Source organism: Cuculus canorus, chromosome Z (assembly GCF_017976375.1).
Source record: "Cuculus canorus isolate bCucCan1 chromosome Z, bCucCan1.pri, whole genome shotgun sequence".
Taxonomy (NCBI): Eukaryota; Metazoa; Chordata; class Aves; order Cuculiformes; family Cuculidae; genus Cuculus; species Cuculus canorus.
In genome coordinates, this window is record NC_071441.1 from 1,324,231 (window position 1) to 1,347,584 (window position 23,354).

At 41.8% G+C, this 23,354-nt stretch overlaps 1 protein-coding gene across 1 annotated transcript; it reads right to left on the bottom strand.

Moving 5' to 3' along the window:
* Window positions 1–278: 278 nt before the first annotated feature.
* On the bottom strand, window positions 279–17,372 carry ALDH7A1 (aldehyde dehydrogenase 7 family member A1). Its single transcript, XM_054054774.1, has 18 exons — window positions 17,120–17,372; window positions 16,986–17,039; window positions 15,515–15,580; window positions 13,793–13,873; window positions 11,627–11,750; window positions 10,887–11,019; window positions 9,830–9,874; window positions 8,782–8,859; window positions 8,077–8,174; window positions 7,044–7,085; window positions 5,542–5,636; window positions 4,500–4,584; window positions 4,116–4,222; window positions 3,255–3,371; window positions 2,770–2,867; window positions 2,532–2,605; window positions 1,543–1,618; window positions 279–782 (listed from the first exon to the last, which is right to left on the bottom strand). The coding sequence occupies exons 1-18, from the start codon at window positions 17,288–17,290 to the stop codon at window positions 728–730; spliced, it is 1,599 nt and encodes a 532-aa protein (XP_053910749.1). The 5' UTR covers window positions 17,291–17,372; the 3' UTR covers window positions 279–727.
* Between the last annotated feature and the right edge of the window lie 5,982 nt (window positions 17,373–23,354).

A 23,354-nucleotide genomic window follows, 5' to 3' on the forward strand; every position in this document is an offset into this window, starting at 1 on the left:
GGCCACAAGGTGTCACAAGGTCTGTAACAATCTGAATTGGCTGTGACTCCTCCTAGCATTAAGAGTAGGTTCCAAGAGACTGCAGTAGCCTTTGGTCTTACTCCTTTATCTCCCAACACACAGGATGAAAGTCTCCTTTCTGAAAGAGACAGGAAAACTAAAGCAGTTCCTTTAGCTCAGTGATACTTCTCCCAGCAGGCAGCCCAGTGTGCGAAAACGACAGTTGGCTGAATATTCCTGCCCTAAAACAATGAACAATAAAACCCAGAAGCCCAAGGTATCTCATAAAATGTACCTTTATTTATGCATTGAAAAATAGCCCTGGACTGACCACCCCCACAGCACCAGGTACCTGCAGGAAACTCAGCACGTAGTTTGAAGCGTAGACATATTAGCTAGAAATATCCCCAATTCATGGATACAGACAGTGTTCATACTGAAATATAGTGATAAGGCAACAGAAGATTATCCAGACTGCCTGGATACAAGTTGGTTAGTTTCAGTCACCCTCCCTTCTTCCCAAAGACCGCACACTTCTTATTTGAAGACTGAAGTAGTAATTTCATACATTGAAAGTGAAGCAATTTTAGAGTATCTGATTTTTTTGACAGAATTAGTAGCCTAGCTGCAGATAAGTTTCCGGTACTTAATCTTCGTCATGCAGCTTTGAAGTTGCTCGATTCTGAAATCCTAGGAGAGTTCATTGCACACGCGCTTCATATGGCCGTTACTGAAACTTGATTCCTTGTGCCAAAGGTAAATCCTTGCTGTAGTTGATTGTACTGGAAGAGAAACACTATTTAGAGACCAGACCTGATCCCTAAGACAGGTTATGCAGTCTATTTCCAACGTACAAAGCTTCTAATTCCACACGTATGCAAAAGGCTTCTGTAAGCAGTTTTCCTATTTAAAGTTACAAAATTAATTTACTCTCGTTTTCATTACAGTGACTGTGTATGGGGAAAGACCACTCCCCACTTTGTCTTCCTTGATAGGTAAACGAGAAAGTAAAGTACCATTCTCTATTTGACCTCTTACTTAGGAGAATGTCCATACAGAGAAAAGCAAAGTGGGATTTCTCACATTCGTTAGCCTTTGCATGGGAACCAAAATTAGCACAGGGAAAGGCTAAGGAGGCCATGTCAACCACTACAGCCTGCCAGGAGATTTGTGGGTAGATATCCGACAGGCAGGGAAATCACTCACCACTGGCAATGGTGGTCCCCTCGCTGTGTTTGCCATTCACGCATTTCCTGACAAGTCTCGGTAATTTAATTCTTAATTGAATTTAAAATCAGGCAAGTGGGGAAGAAGCGATTCTATCTACCTTTCCTTCTGAGGAAAAGTGAGTAAAGGAAAGCTAGATCCTTTAAATCATCTCCTACTAGGACTCAGACGTAAATTCCTGCATGAAAACAGGCATTTACACTCATGCATTATTTAGCAAAGACAACCTCCTGTAGTTGAGGCTTTATACACTGTGAACCTTTGCAAGTTTATCCGCAATTTCGATTTCTTTGGAATTTAAGAAGTCTGCCTTACCAAGTAGACCGCCTCATATAAAGCTTCCATGAATCACTTCCAGATTCTCTTCCCCCACCAGTGTGCTTTTCACCACCTGTTGAAAAAAAGTTTATAAATGAAAACTTGAGATTTTTTTTGAGCATGAGAATCCAGACTAATTCCGGGAAGTAAGACATGTTACAAAAAATTATGGGAAAAACTATTCCCTTGCCTTTTGTTCTAGACCTGAAATAAGTTACCAAAACATCACCACATATAACTAACAGGGCTAGCTCAGTCCTCATGCTCGTGACAAAATAACATCCCTGAGCTGAAAGGCTCTCATTACTGGCACCAAAGGACCTTGTTTTAAAGATATTTTTTTCAAGTGAGACAAGACTATAAGAATGTGCTGGTCCTTGTACTGTTTAAATGGCTAAATCTCCAACTTCCTTCATTAGATACAAAAACCAGAAACAAATGCAAAAATGTATTTAAAGACTTTATCACAAAAATACTTTATGCTGCAATTTTTATACACAGGTGCAAATGCGCGTAACAAAAATGCTCAAGTTTTTAATTAAAACTGCTTTGAACAGTTTTCCACTCAGACACGTCTCTAAAAACATTCAAAATGTACTTCAGAGTTACATTCCCTTGAAGATAGGGGAAAAAATTACACATGGAATATTTAAAATCCAAATACAGATATTTTTAAAGAGCTGAAACCTAACTACCTCTGGTCAACTTCTGTTTTCTGATGAAGCATTATAATTCAAAACTAATTTAATTGACTCCAGATTTAGTTAGTTTAAGTGCACTGATTAAAACCTCGAAAAATACAATGAGGAGACCTAAATTACACAGGTTTTACAGTGGTAATGCAGTATTCTCTTCCAGAGTACAGAGGAAAAAAAATCCCCTAACTTTAAGAAAAACGAAATCTGAGGAATAACACCAAGTCTCTAGGTCTGATGCTAGAGGATTTCATCATTTGATAGACAAAGAAAAAAGCAAAAGCAGCATACCAAAAGCACCTCCAATCTCAGCCCCACTGGTTGGGATGTTGACATTCACAATGCCACAGTCGGATCCCTTTGGCCTACAAATAAAGATACAACACAATTACTCCTCAGGATGAGGAAAGGCTCCTTCCTGAAAGTGAGTGCTACAAAATGTTCACAGCTAGCATTGTGCACTGGTTTACAAGAAATGGAAGACTGTGATCTTACATTTCGGAAGGTAGAAAAATGATTTGAATCATACCCAAGCCAGCGGAAAATCCTTCCCAAATCCTTGGTAAAGATACTGCTGGAAAGACCTTGTTTTACTTCATTATTCCAGGCAAAGACCTCCTCTTCCTCCTAAAAGGAGCATGTATTGATTGTTAAAACCGTGAGTATTCAAAGCAAAGCAGTTATAAAGAAGCACTGTGAGGGGAAAAAACAACATTCCACAGAATTAATCTAACTATACTGAACGCCACTTGGCAAATACGCACACACCAAGTCAAGAACAGGATACCTCCACCACTACTCAAAACACACAACCTGCTTTGGAGACAGCTGACATGAACAATAAAAAAAATCTATTCTCCTACAGACTCTCATCTCTAGCTCCAGTGCTCTTCACAGAAAATGCATAAACGTAATTGTCAGGACAATTACATGAATATGACACATCTGAAATCTCTCTCCTGATTCTTCCATTAGCATCCTTGACACCTGACTAATTGCCCACTGTTATTTTACCTTAAACCTCAGCACATATAGTATGGGGGCAAATGTCTCCGTGTGCACAATGGGTGCATTATGAGGAAGGCCAGTCACAATGGTTGGTTCAACGTAGTTTCCAGGGCGATTTATAACCTTCAAAACACATAAAAGAAACAACTGAGTTAAGTTCAAATCCATATCCTCCTTAGTACCAGGTGTAGGAAGGGAATCCTTTATTGTCTGATCACTATAGTTGTGCCTACCAATTGGAAATAGGTGGCCAGGTCATCTGAGTAGATAAATTTTGCTCATTTTATTCTTTAAAATACAGAAGCATAACTCTAGTGTACTAAGCAATCAAATCTCAAAGTCTAGCAGCCAACAAAATGCACTTCTTTTTTCTTACCTGTAAGCTGATTAGTAAATTGATTAGAACTTTAAAGGTACGAGCAATAAAGAAGGTGTCAGTGAAAGATAAGGACTGCCAGAGCATTAAGTCCATGAGAATCTAACATCCCATAAGATGAACATGTCCAAGTGGCTCTTTTGAATTTTCAGTATTTCCTGAAGTTTGATATTGTGAATCCAGGAATAGAACTACTATTTTTCTTCGTTATGTGTTTTATAGTCACCATTTACATTGCTGGTTTTATTTTTGACATCATCTGCAGCTAGCGAACAGTCAAAGTAACGCCCAAAAGCTCTTAGCCATTTCTTGGAAGAGAAGGTAGCTTCCAAGCAAACCCATCTTTACCCTGACAACAGGACTGCAATTCAAACAGTCTCAGACTGCCTCAATGTCCTGCAATGGTTGACAGGACGAACTGAGCTACAATTTTGGCCTAAGCCACCATGGTACTGTATTTTTTCCCCAGACAGAGCAAGAATAGAAGTCACCTTTCCACCACAGACCACAGAGCCACCCTGCTGTTTTGCTTGTTCTACTGCATCAAGGAACATTTTCACTGCTTCTTTGGTATGAAGAGGCCCATACAGAGTGTCAGCTAAAAAAAAAAAAAAAAAAAAGGTGTACTTTCAGCAAAACTGTATGCATTTGCAAATATTCTCATCATGACATTTTGGGAGTAATTATTTAATCTGTCCAAGATGTGCAGTACTCGTGAGATTCTTCATTCCCCATTCTAAAGGAAACAGCTATTCCCACTCCCTGAGAAACTTCTAAAATTATACAGCTTTGATTTATAACATCTCTGGAATTTAAAAACAAAGAACAAACAGAAACTTGTCTCCTAAATTCATTAGTTGGAAATAGCTACTTACAATCCCACGGATCACCAACGCGGACTTGGGCATAGGCCTTAGCAAGCTTGGCTACCACTTCATCATGGATGCTTTCATGAAGGAACTAAAAATGTCACAAGAAGGTTGTAAGACAGCTCAGCCTATTTAACTATTCCTGAACTATGACTACACTTTGAAGAGGGCTGAATAAAATGTAGAGATAGTGTTGCTCATACTCAGCAAATCCCAAAGTTAAAAATAAACACATAAGCGAGGCCCGGAAACCGCACCCACAGCATGAAATGAAGATTTTAAATCCTCACCACTGAAGATTTAAAAAAAAGCAAAGAAACAAAAGCCTGTTTCAATTTTACCCCATCTCAGACCAGTGGCATCAATGTGTTCTGTAAACTCTTCAGTTAAGTGCTTTAGGACAAATATCGAAGTGATTTTTGTTGCTATAATTTGAGGAATTTCCTCTCCATGCAAATTAACTTGCAGCAGTTTTGACAATATTTACCCAATCAACCCAATTCTGAAGAGACTATAGAGACAGGCTGACATTATAACACCTTCAAATTTGTTGAAAATAAACAGGTAATAATAAAGTAAGCAACACATGCCCCCTTGCTTTGCAGAAATCTAAGCCCCGAACTAAAATGTGTAACAGGCACAAAGAAGCTCTAGTAATGAAAACAGAGAGAAATCATCGAATCATAGAATCACCAGGTTGGAAGGGACCCACTGGGTCATCGAGTTCAACCATTCCTAACACTCCTCAAACCATGCCCCTCGGCACCTCATCCACTCTTCCCTTAAACATTTACAGGAAGTATGGTAAGTTTTATTTTCCTGAGTTTTATAGCACCAGGCAGATTTAGAGACACAAACTCTTTAGAGCCAGAACTATAACAGAATGACAAAACACTACCTTATTTTCCCACCATCCTGACTTTTGACAAAGTAAAAATGTATTTCAAAGATTATTTGTTGCTTTCCATAATACTTGGAATTGCTAGGCATTTTCTAAGCTAAGTTTAAATCCAGAGCTACTCAAACCAGACAATAGACGTTTGCTCACCAGCCTTCTGGCAGTTGTGCACCTCTGACCCGCAGTTCCCACGGCAGCAAACAGAGCAGATGGGATGACTAGGTTTAAATCTGCATCTTCAAACACTTAAAAATGAAAACATCAGCATCTTACTGAAGGGAACGGGGGGTTTGCAAGACTTAAGACACTAAGCAACACAATAAACTAACAGGCTGGTTAAGAAGCATTAGGAATTTGCACTAGTTGCACAAGCATAGAGAACAGAAACACCTCAAAACTCCTATTATGTTTAAACTGAAAATTACACACACGTAACTGGACGTAAATGTAGGTCTGAATACTGAAGAGAGCCTTCTGCAATAAAGCTCGCAAATAATTTCAGCTTGATTTAATTCAAGAAACTTCAAGCAATTTTTTGCTTTTCTTTACCTCGTCCTTCTCTCCCTGAGAAGCAGCATAAACAAACAATGGTAAAGTGTAACCACATGGCATGCAAAAAAAAAGTAGCTAAAAAACACACGTACACAATAGTGTAAAATATAAATAAAGCTGAAAGAAATAATCTGGCCAGAAGACGCTGGGATGTTTAAAAAAGCTAGTACATATATAGTACATATATAGTACATACAAATGATCCCCAAAATATCACTCAGCTTAACCAATAACACAAAATCCAAATTATACTAATATATATATTAGTATAGTATATATGTATTAGTATAATTTGGGTTTTATATATATATATATAAAAAATCCAAAATTATTATTAAATTTGTGATAAAGTCCAACCAACGTTTATGCTATCATTCAAAACCAATTTTGGAAAAAAAACAGGACTTTCATATGAAAAAGGGAACAATTTTCTAAGTACAAAGCAAGTTTATGCCACTCATTGCAAAGCAGCACGGGAAGAAGACCTGCTCAAATTTTTAAGAGCTTAATATTCTAGACAGGCAATTACATTTGTTCAGAATATAAGAAAAGTGAAACAGAAGGCTGTAACACAACAGGACAGCTATTTATTTAACAAGCTTCTTTTTTCTTTCTGCCACATTGCTCAGCTTCACAGTATTTACGTTGTGTTTATCTGGGAATTAGATCATATCCAAAGCTACTGAAGCCTGTAAAATGTGCTACTGAAATAAATACCTGCATGCTTTGCTTTCAAGTGTCAGAAACGTCTTAGACTTCATATATATGTATTTCCATTCTAAAACACTAAAAACATGGTGTTCACAAGATTAGAACTATCCTAAAATCAAATTTATTTAGCATTGTTCACAAGCCATTACCGAAGCTCATGGCTTCTCTCATTCCCTTCTTCACTTCAGTGGTAAATACATATAAGATCCTGTATTTTCATTTTTTATCTTAAACCACTACTCCTTCACAATGTTGAAGACAGAAAAAAAACATCCTAAGATTTATTTTTTAAACCTGCAATGTGGAAAAACAAACAAACAAAGAAAAAAGAACAATTTGCTACAAACATTTAATCGTCTATGGCACTACATTTCTACAGTGCATATTACCGATAATGGCATTATTTCCTCCCAGTTCCAGCAGACTTCGACCTAATGAAGATATATAAAACAAGTTAGGTCATGTGCACATGTATTTGCTGCACCACCCTCAGTAAGATCACTCCTAGAGCTGAGTTTCATTAAACATATTTTCTGGACAGACAAAAAGTTTTAGGCATCACAGTCAACTAACCACTCTAGTCAAAGGAGAAAATTACACCAAATACTACATCCATTATATACTGTGAAGAAAGATAACTGGAGAGCAGTAATAGAAGAAAAGAGCTTTAAAAAATATGAAAAAATAGTACTGGAAATCAAAAGATGACAATAGAAAAATAGTAAATAGTATTTTGCAGACAAAGAAGAGGAGGGACTACAGAGATCAAAACGCTTTCGTAAAATGTAACCAGGCTCATCTATTTTTCTGGCAATTGTTTTATCTCAAATCTGAGAGAAAGAATCACCATCCACTTCTGGGTAAACATTTCCAATCTGTTCTGATTTATTTTTTTTAACACTCCTGTGAATTTCAAATGAGAAAATTCTGTTCACGAGGTTTTGTGTTTAACAAATAAAAACTCAGGATCCAGCAGCTATTCACGGACTTGCGCACTTTTAAACATTTGCAACAAAACCAGCACCTCAAAAAAAGATAACTTTTCTCCTATACTTATAAGCAGTAAAAGGCAAGGTTGCATTTCTCCAAACACATTGCAAAAAGACTGCAGGCCCTGCCTGTTCATCCTGACAATGGCTGTACAATTATATTCATAGATACGCACTGTGCTCTCCGGCCCCAAATTCACTGTAGGACCATGGATTTGTAGATACTCTGGACAACATGCTGAATCGTGACAGAACTAACTGAAAAACACAATACCTACCTCTGAGCAGTTTCAACAACCTATTTCCTCCAAGATAAAAAGAAGGTAACAGAAAAAGTTAAGTGAAACAAACTGTTTTAAAATCCTACGGGGCTCGCTTGCCTTTCCCAAACACAGAAGGAAATTAAGTGGAAGAGACCCACACACGTACTCACCAAATCTCTCTTGAACCATAAGCGCTACCTGCTTGCCCACTTTTGTGCTGCCAGTGAAGGACAACAGGTCCATTCTCTCATCTCTCGCCATTGCTGTCCTGCAGGATGGGAGAACTACATGTCCAACAGAAGAGCAGGCAGCTGGAAAAGCTGCTTGCACCTTCTACATGAACTAACTTCATCCAGGGAGTTCTGTTAAAGCCAGAACCACTTCTTTGAAAATACCAGGTGAGTGACTGAGCAGATGGCAGAAAAACATCATCTCAGTCAGAAAAGAGGAACAAGATTGGTTTTCTCCACCTTTTCAGACCATGGAGCATCCTCTGTACCAGTTCTGAAATTCAACCTGAAGTACATAGTGAGACCAGCTACAGACCGGCTAGAAACTGAAAACTCTTAACAAAATGAGTGGAATTTATTAGCTGCATTCTTCAAGTGTAAGCATATGCACAAGTAGAATACAAATTTAGTCATGTCTCTTAATTAAATATCTGGTATGTTACCTGTTAGCAGCTGATCTCACAAGAAGCAGAAATATGTTTCATGTTTATCGCAAGGCCAGAGTTTCAGACTAGTCAATAAGAAACTATGGCAACAGGTACCTGCATGTACAGGAAACTCTTGGAGATCAGAATAACTTTATGAAAAGAATATTGTTTATTCTCTACACATCTTCACAAAACACAAGAAGTTTCCCTTACTTACCCAATGTCTGCTCCACCACAAACTAGAGAACAGATTGCTCCAGGCAATTTGTTATCCTCCAAGACTTTGGCAATTATCCTAGAATCAAAGACATACAAATTTTATAGATTTCTGACAGATGCACATAAGAGAATGAACCATTAAACCTGTCTGACCGTGCATACAAAGAAGCTACAGGTTTTTAAAGAGCAGCAGTCTCACAGTTATTTGACATGTGGTTTGTACAATACATACACTTCTCTTTGACTTTGGCATTACAATCATAGCTCACACAGATGTAAGAGTGTAAAATATATTCATTGTGCATCCACTCAATTGGCACAGAGACGGATTAGACCAGTATATAAAAACCTCAGCCTCACAGTCTTTTGCCATTAGAAATACATTTACGTAACTACGTGGAGTTACACAAAATACTTGTAAGTTGTTTGGGGGCATTGTTCTCAGGAGCATATATTAAAGCTACAAGACCTACCTATTAATTATTTCAAAGGGGTCTATCTACATTTAGCATTTAAAAATAAACATTATTCAGACCACATGATGGATAAGTATTTAAAATGCTAATATAATAAGCAAGGTAACAAACCTCGAGCAAGGTTCACTAAGACATTCACTCTTTGGAGTTCTCCTTTTTATCAAGAAAGAGTTTTGAACACTGGAAACACGTGCTAAGGTGTTACTACTAGGTTTGGACAATAATGATTGTGTGAAGGCATCTTGTAGCCAGTCAGAAGAATCTGCCAAGAAACTGCACGCTGATGTTGGGCTGAGATTCCCAAAAAAAGAGATGATTCTGAAACACAGGCGCACGACTGAAGGAAGCTGAATTTCACGATCAATTAATCTACAAGGAAGCAAACTACATGGCAAACCCTACTTCAGCAAAGGCACAGCTGTGGTCCCCGAAAAAAATGACTAAGTAACATCCTTTATACACCATTACCTCTGAGGTAGCAAAGGAAAAGCAGTTCTTCTGCCTAAGCACTACCTCAAATGAAAAAGGTGTTTAAAAAGCAAAACAGAAAGCAAATAAACCAGAACTCACTTTGTAACAGCAACACTAACGAGCGATGTTGTAGGAGCACCCTTCCTAAAAATAAAAAGAAAGAATAAAAAAAAGGATGGCATTTTCTTTTTAGTTCTTTGAGAATAAGAAGTAATTCAAATATGCATTTTTTATGGTATCTGAAATACGGCACACTTTAGTTAGGCTGGTCTTCAGGTGCGTGTTAAGACAGGAACGCGAGCATTTCTCATCACAGCTCAGCACTCAGAGCTTCTACTGAAATCCACATAAACAAGGGCTGTGCCAGACACTGAAGCAAAGCAGGTAGATGAAAGCAAAGCAGGAGCTGGGAGAGGGAGTAAAGCTACTTATTGAGATTCTTAATTTTAGCTGTACCAATTCCGAAAACATTGACTGTTCACTATCACTGCTGCAAGACCTCAACCTTTGACAGGCTGAGAGAGTTGGGATTGTTCAGCCCGGAGAAGGCTCCAGAGACACATTATAGCAGCCTTCCTGTACTGAGAGGCTGCCTTCAGGAACACTGGAGATGCAATCTTTATAGGGAGCACAGGGACAAGGCAAGGAGGAACGGTTTTAAGCTGAAAGAGATTTAGATTAGATATGAGAAAGAAGTGGTTTTGTGTGGGGTTGGTGAAGCACTGGCACGGGCTGCCCAGAGAAGCTGTGGATGCTCCATAACCGGAAGCGTTCGAAACCAGGCTGGATGAGGCTATGAAAAACCAGATGCAGTGGGAAGTGCCCCTGCTCATCGCAGGGGGGTTGGAACTAGAGGATCTTTAAGGTTCTTTCCAACTGAAACCATTCTGTGATTCTGTAACCTAGGTCCTTTATTCATAGGCGATTTGGCTAAGTGCTGGACAGGTCTGAATCTCAACACCTCATAAAAGAGGTGATCACAAAATAAAACAAAGCTCTTCGGCAACAAGTGAGCCTAAACTTAAATAGAAATTAAGCTTACGTGAGACAGAGTCAAATATACAGAAATATCAGACATTTGATAACAATTTCATGACTGAGATAACAGCTCTCTCATTTTAAAACACTGTTAGCTCATTGGAGAGCTCTATCTTACCAGAGGCAAGCATTTCCACAGATCATTGCAATTGCGCTGTTCCACCCATAAACGGCTACAGGGAAGTTAAAGGCAGTGATGATTCCTACCAACCCAACGGGATTCCACTGCTCTATTAGGGCATGGCCAGGTCCTGAAAGCAAAGACACAAGCTAACACAATTTGAATTCATTCGATGTATTTTTAAGAAAGGAAACCACATATGCAAAGGGTCTTAGGCATCACTCCTCTGCCCACCAGAGGTGGCGGAGAGGTCTGCTGTCTCTGGAGCTTACTGGAAGGAGGTTAGCTAGATTGTTGAAAGAACCTAATAACACGACAATGTGAAGTTTCACTATTTTAACTACTCAGTTAACAGAACAGTGATTGTTTTCTAACCAATGACTGACAAAAGTTCTCGTTATCTCCAAGTACACTGCTGAAATTCTTGCCTACTTTCCTCTAGCACTCTCACCAACAAAGAAACCAAAGAGAATCTAACTCTTTGAAGAGTGGAGGGAAAAACCTATTGCCTTTCTTGCCAGATGCCACAGCCTAGATCCTTCATTAGGTGGTGCTACTGCCTACCAGCCTTTTATTCCTAGAAAACATGGGCCCTAAATATCACACAGTACAGAGATTTACTGCGCTACATCACTATCTATTTGAGATACACCTCCACCTCTTCATTTCTACAAACACTCCCTCCGAAAAAAAACAATCCGACAGCAATATATACATATATATACACGCATACTTACTTTCTGAAGGCAAAATAGGTCCACCAATCATTCGGGACAATCCCACAGCATAGTCACAGACATCAACATACTCCTGCACTTCCCCAACACCCTCAACAAAAATCTTCCCCATTTCCAAAGAGACCTGAAAAAATTACGAGCAAGACAATTCGGTTTTTTAAAAAAAAATCCCTTCACATCCCCAACACATTTTGTCTCCCACAATTGTCGGGTACATCAAGTAAAATTTAATAAAAATTTTTTCATTGGAAGAGATTCATATCTTCCCAAGTAATTCACAGCTTAAAGAAAGAAAACAATAGACAACTGAACAGGAGCCACAGGAAGTTAAAAGCAATCTACTGAAAGGAATATCCAACAGTAAGGAGGTTCACTCAAATTCCTTTCAAAAGGAAACACCTAGTTCACAAGCTTCCTGACGGAAATTCAGGCATGGAATAAATTGGAAAAGAGGGATTGCTCTGCTCCAGCAAAAGAAAATGTTCATTTACATTTTTCATAAACAAACTGCACGTTTTACAACACCTCAAACTGTTTGAGAGATTCCATTTTCAGACACGCTGAAAATATCTACTCATTTTTAGTACTTTCATAATCTAGGATGTTTAGGGTTTTTTTAAGATTAAGTCAGTCCTAAACTATGTCCTTCTGTTAAAATCATAAGTGTACAGAGCAGACATAGATTAGCAATGAAAATACCAGCAAAGCTAGTATTTTAAAACATTTTCCTCCAGAAGTGAGAAAAAATTCATTAACTTAGGAACTGAGAAATCACCCACTTATCCCTACGTAATTTTATAGTCATGCTCTGGTAGCTACGAGCGATGTTCATGTGGTTATCACCTACCACTTTAGACTGATGATTACACTTTGAAAAAGCTCAAGAGTGAGGAAATCAGTTTCAAAGGATTGCCTCAAGATTTTATTCTCCATGAAAGGTTAGAATAAAGGTGGCTAAAAGTATTTCTAGGTATTTCTATGATGCCGGCGGTCATCTTCAGGCAGAAGGAATAGTTCCTATTTGTGACCAGAAATGGAGGGGCATCAGACATATTTACTGTGAAACACAGCAGTGAGTCTGTCGGTGCAGTGTAGACGCATCTGGATACTTGACAAGGAGGTCATGAGGTGAAGCTGGAGATTTCCAACACCATGTGAAAAAGCAAGTTGTCATATCATTCCTTTTGGCATATTCTAAAGCTAGAAAAAGTCCTAAAACATGGATACTTGCTGCGCAGCTTTCATCCTGAAATTCACCCTGTATCCTGTAAGAGCTAAACAGACCGTTTTGGGGAAACCAGAAAAATGCTCAGGCAATAAGCAGTAATTTTGTCCCGTGAACATAAAGCAAACTTCTGTCTGCCCAGACTCACCAGGGAAGCTGTACGGTTTTTGAATATACAAGTACACCATCACTCTAATTCCACCACAGAAACTCTGCTGAGGACACAACATCAAGGGAAACAGCAGAACAAAGTTTTGTAGGTTAACAATATGGGCTTGGCTACACATGGAGTTATTCACTGGCAGCTGTTTCTGAATAGCAGCACAGAGGCATGCCCTGTAAAAAGAAAGTGGCGAGTTCCCCACTCATCTTCTTTTCTTCCCTAGCAACTAGCAAGTGTTTTAAAGGAGCGGTCCCTCAAGCTTTATGTCCTGCAAAGCTCTGCGAGAAGATCTCTTTCAAACTACCTTGCCTTCTGAAGCCTTACACTTCCACATGTCAGTTCACAAAATCCCGTAGATTACCAGAAAGAGCTCAAGGTTAAAAGCTCTGTACTAGAGGAAGGTCTTTTTCAGGACACTTAGTATCAGACAGTGCCCTAGCAGAGGAAATTGGGAAAACAGCTGAGCAACAGTTACAACGCTCCTGGCAGCCCGCATACAGGCTCAGAATGAACTACACTTTTTTTTCCTGTTAAACATATATATATAATTTTCACGGTAGGATGCCAGAATGCAGTCTTACTTCTTTTTTTTAGCCCTTTTGCTTTTTTTCTTCATTAAAATTTCTTTTTGGCAAGCCCACAGAACTGGCAACTTTTTACCAATTACTAAGGTTAGTATTGCAGACTTAAGAACCTAGAAAAACACTTTTGACATCCTTCCTCCATCCGCATCCAGCCCCTGCCCTGTGAAGTTAAGCTGCTTCTCAAAACAACTTACCAAGCTTCCTAGAACTTTGATTTTTTGTCTCAGGGCATCACCAATCTGTCGTACTATTTCTCCACGCTTAGGTGCAGGGATCTAGTGAAAAAAAAACCAAACATGAAAACAGAAGGATCTACTTGAGACTGAACATCTATGACTTTTGCTGCATATATACTGCTAGTTTTCCATCCCTGCATCAAGAAACCACCAATAGGTGTCCTTTTTCCCCCTGTCTTCCCAAGACATCACTACTTATTAATTTTTATCACGCACAGGACTTTTAAGAAAAAACCTGTTTCCTGCTTGAAAAGCTAATAACACTGCACACATTTATGTTTTCAGTTCCATTGGTTACTGCCAGAAACATTCAGATTATTAGTTCTGCTACATCTGTTCGGCTACATCACCCACAATGTCCCGAAACAATTAGCTGCACCTCAAGAAACAAGCGCTCTTTTATAAAGAGCACACACTGTTTTCTGAGCTTTTAAAGCGCACTTAACATCACATTTCCAATTGGGTTTTTTTCAGGTTTTTTTTTTATGACAATGGCTGCTGATAATGTATTTTGTTAGCAGATGCTAAGACAAAGAAAATTCAATAATGGTAAAATTACACCCATATACCAAATATTAATACATTTTTAAACTGTGTTATCAGTATCTTGGATAATAATCAACAGCTAGGATGAATAATTCAAACCACGTGCATGCAACAGGGTTTACAGAACTAGAAATAGCTGACAAACGGGCAGCTGGAAAGACAGAAGTGACGAATACACAAACCATGCAAGCATATCTCTTCACAGGCAAAACTCTTCAGATAAGCTCATTATACCCAACAAAATTCAGAAACTAAAATCAAACAGCTTTGAGTTGAGGCTTCAAAGCATTTGATCTGTTGATTGTTTGCTACCTGTTAACTTTGTTTACAGATTATTTCCAAACACATTAGGAGCTGGCACGCACTCACCAACATTAGATTCACAAACTCTAACAAAGCAACATGCACTAACATAGCCTGAGGAAGCTGCTGAGTTTGTCCTAAATCTTGCTCTCTTCAGGCAAGGCAAACTACTTTGCTGCATAAAACACAGAATGCTAAATACCAGCAGAAAAAACCACAGAGTGCCAGCAAAAGAACGGATTCTGGCTGGGCACAGCTTCTACAGGGGCACCAAGAACTACAGGTTGCTAAGCAAAAACAGCTTGGCTATTGTCTGACACAGCAACATAACACAGAACTTTTGGCGTAAAATAGCTCTTCCGTGAAATACCAGGACAGCTGGTGAACAAAAGAAGCACATTTAAAACCAGCAGTCTTCCTCACTGCCTAAGGGCAAGATTATCACAAGGTATCTAAATATTCTGCACGGTTCTCACAGGAGAAAGCATAGGGCAGCAGGAAGTTAAACACATCCAGAAGGAGAATTCGTTTGCTGCAAGGTTTCTGAACTTTAGCAAACTCATTGGCAATGGCTTACAGGCACGAACCTGGGTAAATCTGCCAGGCTTTTCAAAGCAAACAATTTCCACAAGTCAATGTCCTCATCTTTGTACCTCAATGCTAACACGTGCAAGTTGTCTGAGTTTGTTTCTTAAGGTCCTCATTCCAGATTTTTGCTTTAATGCAACATTCACAGTATGAATTTGTTTTCACATCTCCACCTGACAGGGCAATTTAATGACCTTTACCTGCCAGAGATAAGTTATAAAACAGAAGTTTCTGTTAACTTACATCAGCCCAGACCTTCCATGCCTCTTTAGCCTTCTTCACTGTTTCTTCATAATCCTCCAAACTAGCCTTCATTAGAAAACATGTCAAAGGAAAAGGTTAGGAACCCCAAAACGCCAAAACAAACTCCTCATGAAAGATTCTGTCTCCAACCCAAGGCATTTCTAGTGGATTGTACTGCATTACAGAACACCACTTTCACAGCAAGTTCATACCCTGCTATTGTTTGGTATCAATACTGGGGGATGAGTTGCTTGAAGCTACTGTTGAGGAAAAGTATACGTGCTGCCTTAACAAAAAAAAAACCCAAACCTGCGAGGAGAAATTTTCCTTCAGGTGACAAAGGATACCTGATAAAAATGAGTTATTACAAAGGTATTCATAACATATTTGTATAACTTTTTCTACTTTAGATACTAATTCTGTTAACAAAGGCTGACGGCATCCTGGCCTGCATCAGAAACTGTGGACCAGGGAAGTGATTCTGCCTCTGTGCCCAGAGTAGGTAAGACCGCACCTCTAATCCTGTGCTCAGTGCTGGGCCTCTCTCAACAAGAAGGACACTGAGGTGCTCGAGTGTGTCCAGAGAAGAGGAATAAGGCTGGGAAGGGGCTGGAGAACAAGCCTGACGAGGAGCGGCTGAGAGGGCTGGGGGTGTTTATCCTGGAGAAGAGGAGGCTGAGGGGAGACCTTATTGCTCTCTACAACTGCCTGAAAGGAGGTTGTGGAGAGGAGGGAGCTGGGCTCTTCTCCCCAGTGACAGGGGACAGGACAAGGGGGAATGGCCTCAAGCTCCACCAGGGGTGGGTCAGGCTGGAGAGCAGATAAAATTTTTCACAGGAAGGGTGATTGGGCCCTGTCAGAGGCTGCCCAGGGAGGGGGGGAGTCACCGTCCCTGGAAGTTTAAAAGCCAGGCAGATGAGATGCTCAGGGCTGTGGAGAGGTATGGATGGACTGTGATCCCAAAGGTCTTTTCTAACCAAGGACATAGAATCACAGAATAGTTTGGGTTGGGAGGGAACTTAAAGATCATCCAGTTTCAACACCTCTGCCACGGGCAGGGACATCCCACTGGATCAGGAGCTGCCCAAGGCCCATCCAGCCTGGCCTGGAACACCTCCAGGGAGGGACATGGTTTAGTGTCAGACAGGAATGGTTGGACTCGATGATCCAAGCGGTCTTTTCCAACCCCCATATTCTATGATTCTATGAACCAAACGATTCTCTGATGCCACTATTAAGCAGAGGCCGTCCTCTGCCCTGGGACACCGCGGCCCAATGGAACCCCAGCGCCCTCCCCGCCCACCTTCCCCGAACAGAAACCAGCAGGGGAAAGGCTCTTCCCAGCGAGCCCTGCGGCGGGCAGGGGGGCCGAGCGCCTCGTTTTTCTCCCAGAAAAGCCCGTTTTCCTGCAGACTCGGCGCCCCCTGACGCGGGCGATGCCGAGGGAGGCAGGGCCGCCGCGCTCGCTCACCTGCCGCACGCTGGCGATGGGCTCGTTGTTGGCGGGGCAGTACGTGGTCACCACCTAGAGCAGAGAACGGCGAAGGGGATTAGCACCGCTCCGCCGCTGCCCGCGCCCCGCCGCGGCCCCTCCCCGGCCCGCACCTGCCCGGCGCCGCCCCAGCGCCCGTTGTACACGCCCGGGTTCTCCTCCTGCAGCCCCAGCTCCCGCAGCCAGGCGTAGCGCGGCTGGCTGACCAGCAGCGTGGACATGGCGGCGGCGGGAGCCGCGGCCCGCGGCAGCAGCGAGGAGGCGGCGCGGCGCAGCCCCAGCATCGCCCGCAGCGCGCGCCGAGGGGACGGACACGTGGCAGCGGGACCCGCCGCGACCCCGCGCCGCCCGCGCGCATTGGCGGGCACGGACCGCGCCCCCCGCGCTGGACACGCCCACCGAGGGCACGCCCCCAGACCGGCCACGCCCCCTCCCTGGCGACACCCCCCGCACCGCCCACTCCCATTGGCGGGCACCGACTGTTCCAGGTCACTCCCACTGCGTGCCACGCCCCCTCACTGACCACGCCCCTCTGTCTGCCTCACCCCCTGCTGATCCCGCCTCCTCTGACGGCCATAGGACCCAGAGGGCACGCCCCCTGGATAGGCCACGCCCCTGCGCAGGCCATGCCTCCTCTGCACCCCACGTCTGCTTCAGGCCGCGTCCCTTAGGCCACGGCCCCTACTCCGGCCGCGCCCCCTAGGCCACGCCCCCTATATAAACCACTCACAGTAGGCCACGCCCCTTCCCCAGGCCACGCCCAGCCCTGCACACGCACACCGTGCGTCATGTCTAGCCAGGTTCGTGCTAATCACAGGCCACGCCCCTTCCGGCAGCGCGCGCTGCGGGAGCGGAGGGGGCGGAGTGGAGGCCTCGGCGGGGGCTGCTGTGGGTGTGGCTTCCAAATAAGGGTTCATAATAGTAATAACAACCACAACTCTTATTCCTGTTGGTAGTCCTATTCCTGTTCCTATTCTTATTTATCATCGAACATCCAGAGTGAGAAGGGACCCAAAGGACTATCAAATCATGGAATAGTCTGGGCTGGAAGGGACCTTAAAGCCATCCAGCCCCTCCCCTGCCATGGGCAGGGACATCCCACTGGATAAGGGGCTGCCCAAGGCCCATCCAGCCTGGCCTGGAACCCCTCCAGGGATGGGGCAGCCACAGCTTTCCTGGGCAGCCTGGGACAGGGCCTCACCACTCTCAATGTGAAGAAATTCCTCCTAATGTCCAGTCTAACTCTGCCCCTCTCCAGTTTATACCCATTCCCCCTCATTCTGTCCCCAACAGCCTTTATGAACAGCCCCTCTCCAGCTTTCCTGTGGCCCCTTCAGGTACTGGAAAGTACGAAGCAGTAAACTGCCATGAGGTCTCCCCTCAGTCTCCTCCCGGCTGAACAGACCCAGTGACTTCAGCCGCTCCTTCAGCGTCCCCTCTAAACCCTTCCCCAGATTTGTGTCTTCCCGTGGACACTCTCCAGTAGCTTTCGCTCCTTTTTATGTTGTGGCACCCCAAACTGCACACAGTACTGGAGGTGGGGTCACCCCAGTGCGGAGGAGAGCAGGACAGTCCCCTCTCTGGATTGGGTGCCAATGCTGTGCTTGATGCACCCCAGGACACGGTGCCCTCTGGGCTGCCAGGGCACTGCTGGATCATGTTCAACGTGCCCTTGGCCAGAACCCCCAGACCCCTTTCTGCAGGGCTGCTTTCCTGCCTCTCGCTCCCCAGTCTATATGTACATCCACAGATGTCAGACTATATGTTACCATTTTCATCCTTTAATACCAGGCCTGAATCTCAATGAAAAGGAGTGGCTTCTGCCTCTAGGCCCCTTACCCATGCTCCAGTATTTGTAATTTAACAATTATTTTCTTTCTCCTTTCCTGTATGTGCAACTAAGATACCTACCTCACTTGATATGCACTGCTCTCTCAAAACTGCAGGTGATTTTGATCCTATATTTTTAAACTGCAATTTGCTTTAGAAAATTAATTATTATGAACACAAAATTTTCAGGAGTGCAGTATTGACCGCACCATGTACCCTAATACTAAGCTTTAAATGCCTTAGCCCGTATGAAGGTTAGAAGAAAAATGCCACTTATCTCAAGAAAGCTGTAATTTATTGTTTTGTTTCCACAACCACACACTTCTGCTTCCTGTGGATCGCACTAACTATAAATAATTTGCTCTTCGATAAACAGTTGTTCGAGTAATTTTGTCTAATGAAAAGTATGTTCGAATGAGGTTAAAGGATTAGTATCATAAAGTGGTCTGGCAAGGTTCGCAGCTGAAGATGATGTTGGCTTCACTGCATGCAAGATCAAATTGCTGCTTGTACAAGGAAAGTGGGTTTCGGTACTATAAAACTCATGTCAAAAAGGCAGCAATCCATTCACCTTTAAGAGATACTTACAATCTCAAGGAAAGCAACTCAAAAGGGAAATTTCTACATTTAAAAGGTAAAACACTTTTTTAAGCAGGGGGATGAAACCTTACATCTACCTGGAGAATGAACACCTTCAAGAGAACAGTACGGGCTTTCGTCTCCTGCTTCGACACTGTGCTTTTGTAGCCCTGACCTCAGGCTGTGCCTTGCCAATGGGATGGTAGATCAGTCCCTGGGGCTGTTTGTTCCTCATCCAGCTGGGCGATCCTACGAAAAAGCATCACACCTGACCTGGGGTGAGCTTGTTTTGATCTAGTGACCCAGAGGTGTGAAGCAGGCCTTGAGCTATTCTGTTGTGCGATGATTGTTACTCATTGTGCAAACCCTTTTATTGGGAAGTTAACGTTAGAGGAAAGCTGATCGTGGGAGAGCTTGCAGGCCATAGGCAGACTGTGCGTCTGTCTGTGCTAAGCTTACCTTGTAGTGTGATTTATACTAACGTGGCAATTTGCCTTCGACTTCCATCTGCAGGAAGCAGTCTGTAAAGCAGGTGGGCATCCTTAGAACAATTTCACCACCAGAGACGTGAAAATCCAGAGAAGTCGGTTCACAGGCTAGTGTGAAGAAGTCCCTGAGAACCTCGGTTTCGGTAGGTGCTGCTTTCAGTGTCGATGCACCACTGCGTTATAACTGGACAGCTTTCATCTACTCTCTACCAAAACCACCTACGGAACTGGTATTCTTTCCAAAGAACAAGCTGTTAGTAATATAGAAAGGATTTCAAATCCCAGCTCGTGCTGCCTTGTCTCGCCATGAGAGCTGTGTACATCTTTAAACAGATGGGTAGGATAAATGGTGATCGATGCATTTTACTCAGGCTGGCAGCCTGTCCAAAGTGGGGTTCTGCCAGGGATCAATATTGCGCCTCACACTGTTCGACGTCTTCATAAATGATCTGAATGACCAGATTGAAAGCACTCTCACCAGCTTTGCTGCTGATGCCAGACTGGGTGGTGAGGCGAATGCAGGGCACGTGGGATGCTGTAGCAGCTTTGTCAAGTACAGTTGATATCTGATTAATTTACTCACCCACTAGACGAGCTGACGAGGACAAATCAGTGTGTCTCAGGCTTTTCTTTGTTTAGACTGCTCAATATAAGTGTAATATGATTTACCATTTGGGGCAAATTTGATTGTCAAATTAAGATAACATTAATACCTTTGTCATAAAATTGGTTTCATTTACAGAGTTCTCCCTGTGTGCATAAGTTGAGAGGGAGGAACTTTATCTAGAAACATCCAGCAGAAACTGGTTTTCCCCGTTCACTTTTTCTCTCAGGGTGTAGAATTTTGTGAATCCTAGCCATCTCTTCTGTTACATAGGCAATCAAATTACATCCCCATCGTCCCAACAACAATTAAGAGCGGCTAAGTAAAAATCTACAGAACTCTGCCCTAGAGTATTTCTGGAGAATGATCAAAAGATAAAGGTCTTCATGTCACTGCCTGGCATCTGTGTGTGCGGAAGAGGTAAAGGCGTCAGGGGAATGGAAAATGGTTGTGGAAGAGCCTAAGGCTAAGGCCTAAGTCATATATATCCTCTGGGATGTCAGTCTTCCTCGTGACGTGTGTCTGGGGGTGGGTCTCACAAAACCACATCTTTCAAACTCCTTAGAACAGCAAAATGCCGCAACCTTTGTTGACTATTCAGGAAGGGGCTTGGGGAAACTCATTTGTTGCAAGTAGTCCTTTCACATCATAATCTTGACTTTAACAAGTGCAGATCTCGTTCTGGTAATCTTGGAAATATACAGGGATGTTTCCTACCTCAGGATGATGTGTTTCTGAAATGTGTAAGATGGAAGCATTTGAGTAATTTCCTTATTTGTGGTTTTTTGGTTTTTTTTTTAAATCTGAGACAAAATAAGGTGTTCTAATTAACTCCTAGTTGTTTAAAACCAAACAAATTTACTTTTAAAAATATTTTATTCATGTCAAGGGTTAGTGATTTGAGCACCAATTACTTACATTCTCTCAAATCTAAACAGACTTAAGAGATATCCCAAGTTAACCACCCTGCCAGTCTGTAAGAGGCAGTTGGCAGCAAAAGCTAATTGTTTGATCAAAATATTGTTGTATGGGAAGGGGCAAGTAGGTCTCCTTAACTAGGCAGGCAAGGTCTCCCTCGTTGTGCTAGGCAGACGGCCGTGGCCAGCACAGGCGACAGCATAGCACTGTTCTGACAGCAAATTCATCACTCTCAGTTATTTAAGGCTAGTGCTATGCACAAACTTTGCGACAAACCTCTACCTCCTCTTTTGTGGTTTTTCTCAGGTTGGAGAGGAACAATGTAATGAAAACCATTTTAAGAAATAGCACGGCTGGATATGTCATAAGCGTCTGGAAAGCAATTCATAGTTCCTCTTAGTTCCTGAAAATTCATTATGTACTGGATAAATTATTGATTGCATTTTTTCTGCAAGGAGGTCTAGAAAGTTTTGTGTAAAATTTAACGTTTTTTCCTATTTTTTGAGGAAAGAAGCATTGCCATGGAAGCACATAAAGAAAATTATACTTTTTCTCATTAGTAGCATCAATTACATTGACTTATAGTGTACACTTGTATTAAACTCGGGGAGGAATGCCATGTGTTTGCAGTCAATTTACAACAAGAACAAATAGTGCCTGTGTCATCTTAGAGCAAAGCTATGGCTAACTCAAATAATGAATTAAAGTTTATTTTGGCTGATGCAGGATCTTCTAATTAGAAAATAATGGCATTAAACAAGACTAACTACCTATGCTTTCATGGCAAACAGTAATATAGGGGTTTATTACTGCTTTTATATAATTCTGTTTATTTTAACTAAAATGCTTCATGGCTTAGTAGCTACAGAGGGTCTTCAGAAAGCTGTGGGGTTTTGACCAGTTGATTCGAAGGAAAGGGGATCACATGGCAAGGGTAGCTCTTTTAGAGGCAGTTCTCAAGAAGGGGGAGAGAGGATGAAATTGATCCTTCTTAGGGAGTAATGTTCTGATGAACTGCTCAAGAAAAGCCACGAAATGGAAGAGTGTGACCCTTAAAGACAGCTTTGATTTAGAGGCCAGAAGAAATTTGCTGGGTTATGAGGTATTGCTAGAACAGGAAAGCCAAGGTGACATTTACACACTACATATTGTCTGTGGTCTTGGAAATGTTGCTCTCTTGTAAAAATCAGAAATTAACCAAAACCATTAGACTTCTGTATCTACTAGTTCATGAACACTGAGGTTTACGAATCTTTACTAACCTGAAGAAATGCCCCATTTCTGAAGCATGGCTTCCACCACCATCCTTGAAAGCTTGGATCTGAAGCTATATTTTCCAAACAGTTATTCGCGAACACTAGTGTATCGTCAGTATTAGGTGAAGCAACCAGTAAATGTGCAGATAAATGATGTCAGCTAAGAGTAGCTTCAATCATCATTTAGAGTAAATTGAATGTAATCAGAATGGATATGGTCCCTAGGGATATATGGAGTTCTTCCAAGTACATACATATGTAAAACCAAAATGATTTTTTCATTACTTCCAATGAGATTTTCAGCATCACCCGAGGGACTCGGCAGCATCTCCCGAATGTTTTCTAGGAAATTAGTATCTAATAAAGACCTTCTGGGAACTACTAGCTAAAAAAACATCAATGGGAAATATATTTTCATTTTAAAATAAATTTCCTGTGCAAAATTTTTAATTTCACTTAATGGCATAGTACTTTCATTTGTCAGTTTAATGTGAACTGAAACATTTTGTGGGGAGGTTTGTTTGGGAGTTCAATTTTACCTGCACCTGAAGCATTTCATTTTGACGTTTTTCATACTACATTTCTCTTTTAAATTTTTGCGGACAGTTATGGGGGCTGTAATGTGTGTCCCTATCTTTTTTTTAAGTGGAAAGGACTTTGTCCAATTTATTTC

What these genes read in the sequence shown, in the direction of transcription:
- ALDH7A1 (XM_054054774.1), bottom strand. Translation starts at nt 17,290, where the DNA reads ATGCTGGGGCTGCGCCGCGCCGCCTCCTCGCTGCTGCCGCGGGCCGCG. An exon ending in TGTGGAAATGCTTGCCTCTG is followed by an intron (nt 9,875 to 10,886) that starts GTAAGATAGAGC and finishes TTTTATTTTTAG; the next exon opens with GAAGGGTGCTCCTACAACAT. An exon ending in CGTTGGTGATCCGTGGGATT is followed by an intron (nt 4,223 to 4,499) that starts GTAAGTAGCTAT and finishes TTTTTTTTTTAG; the next exon opens with CTGACACTCTGTATGGGCCT.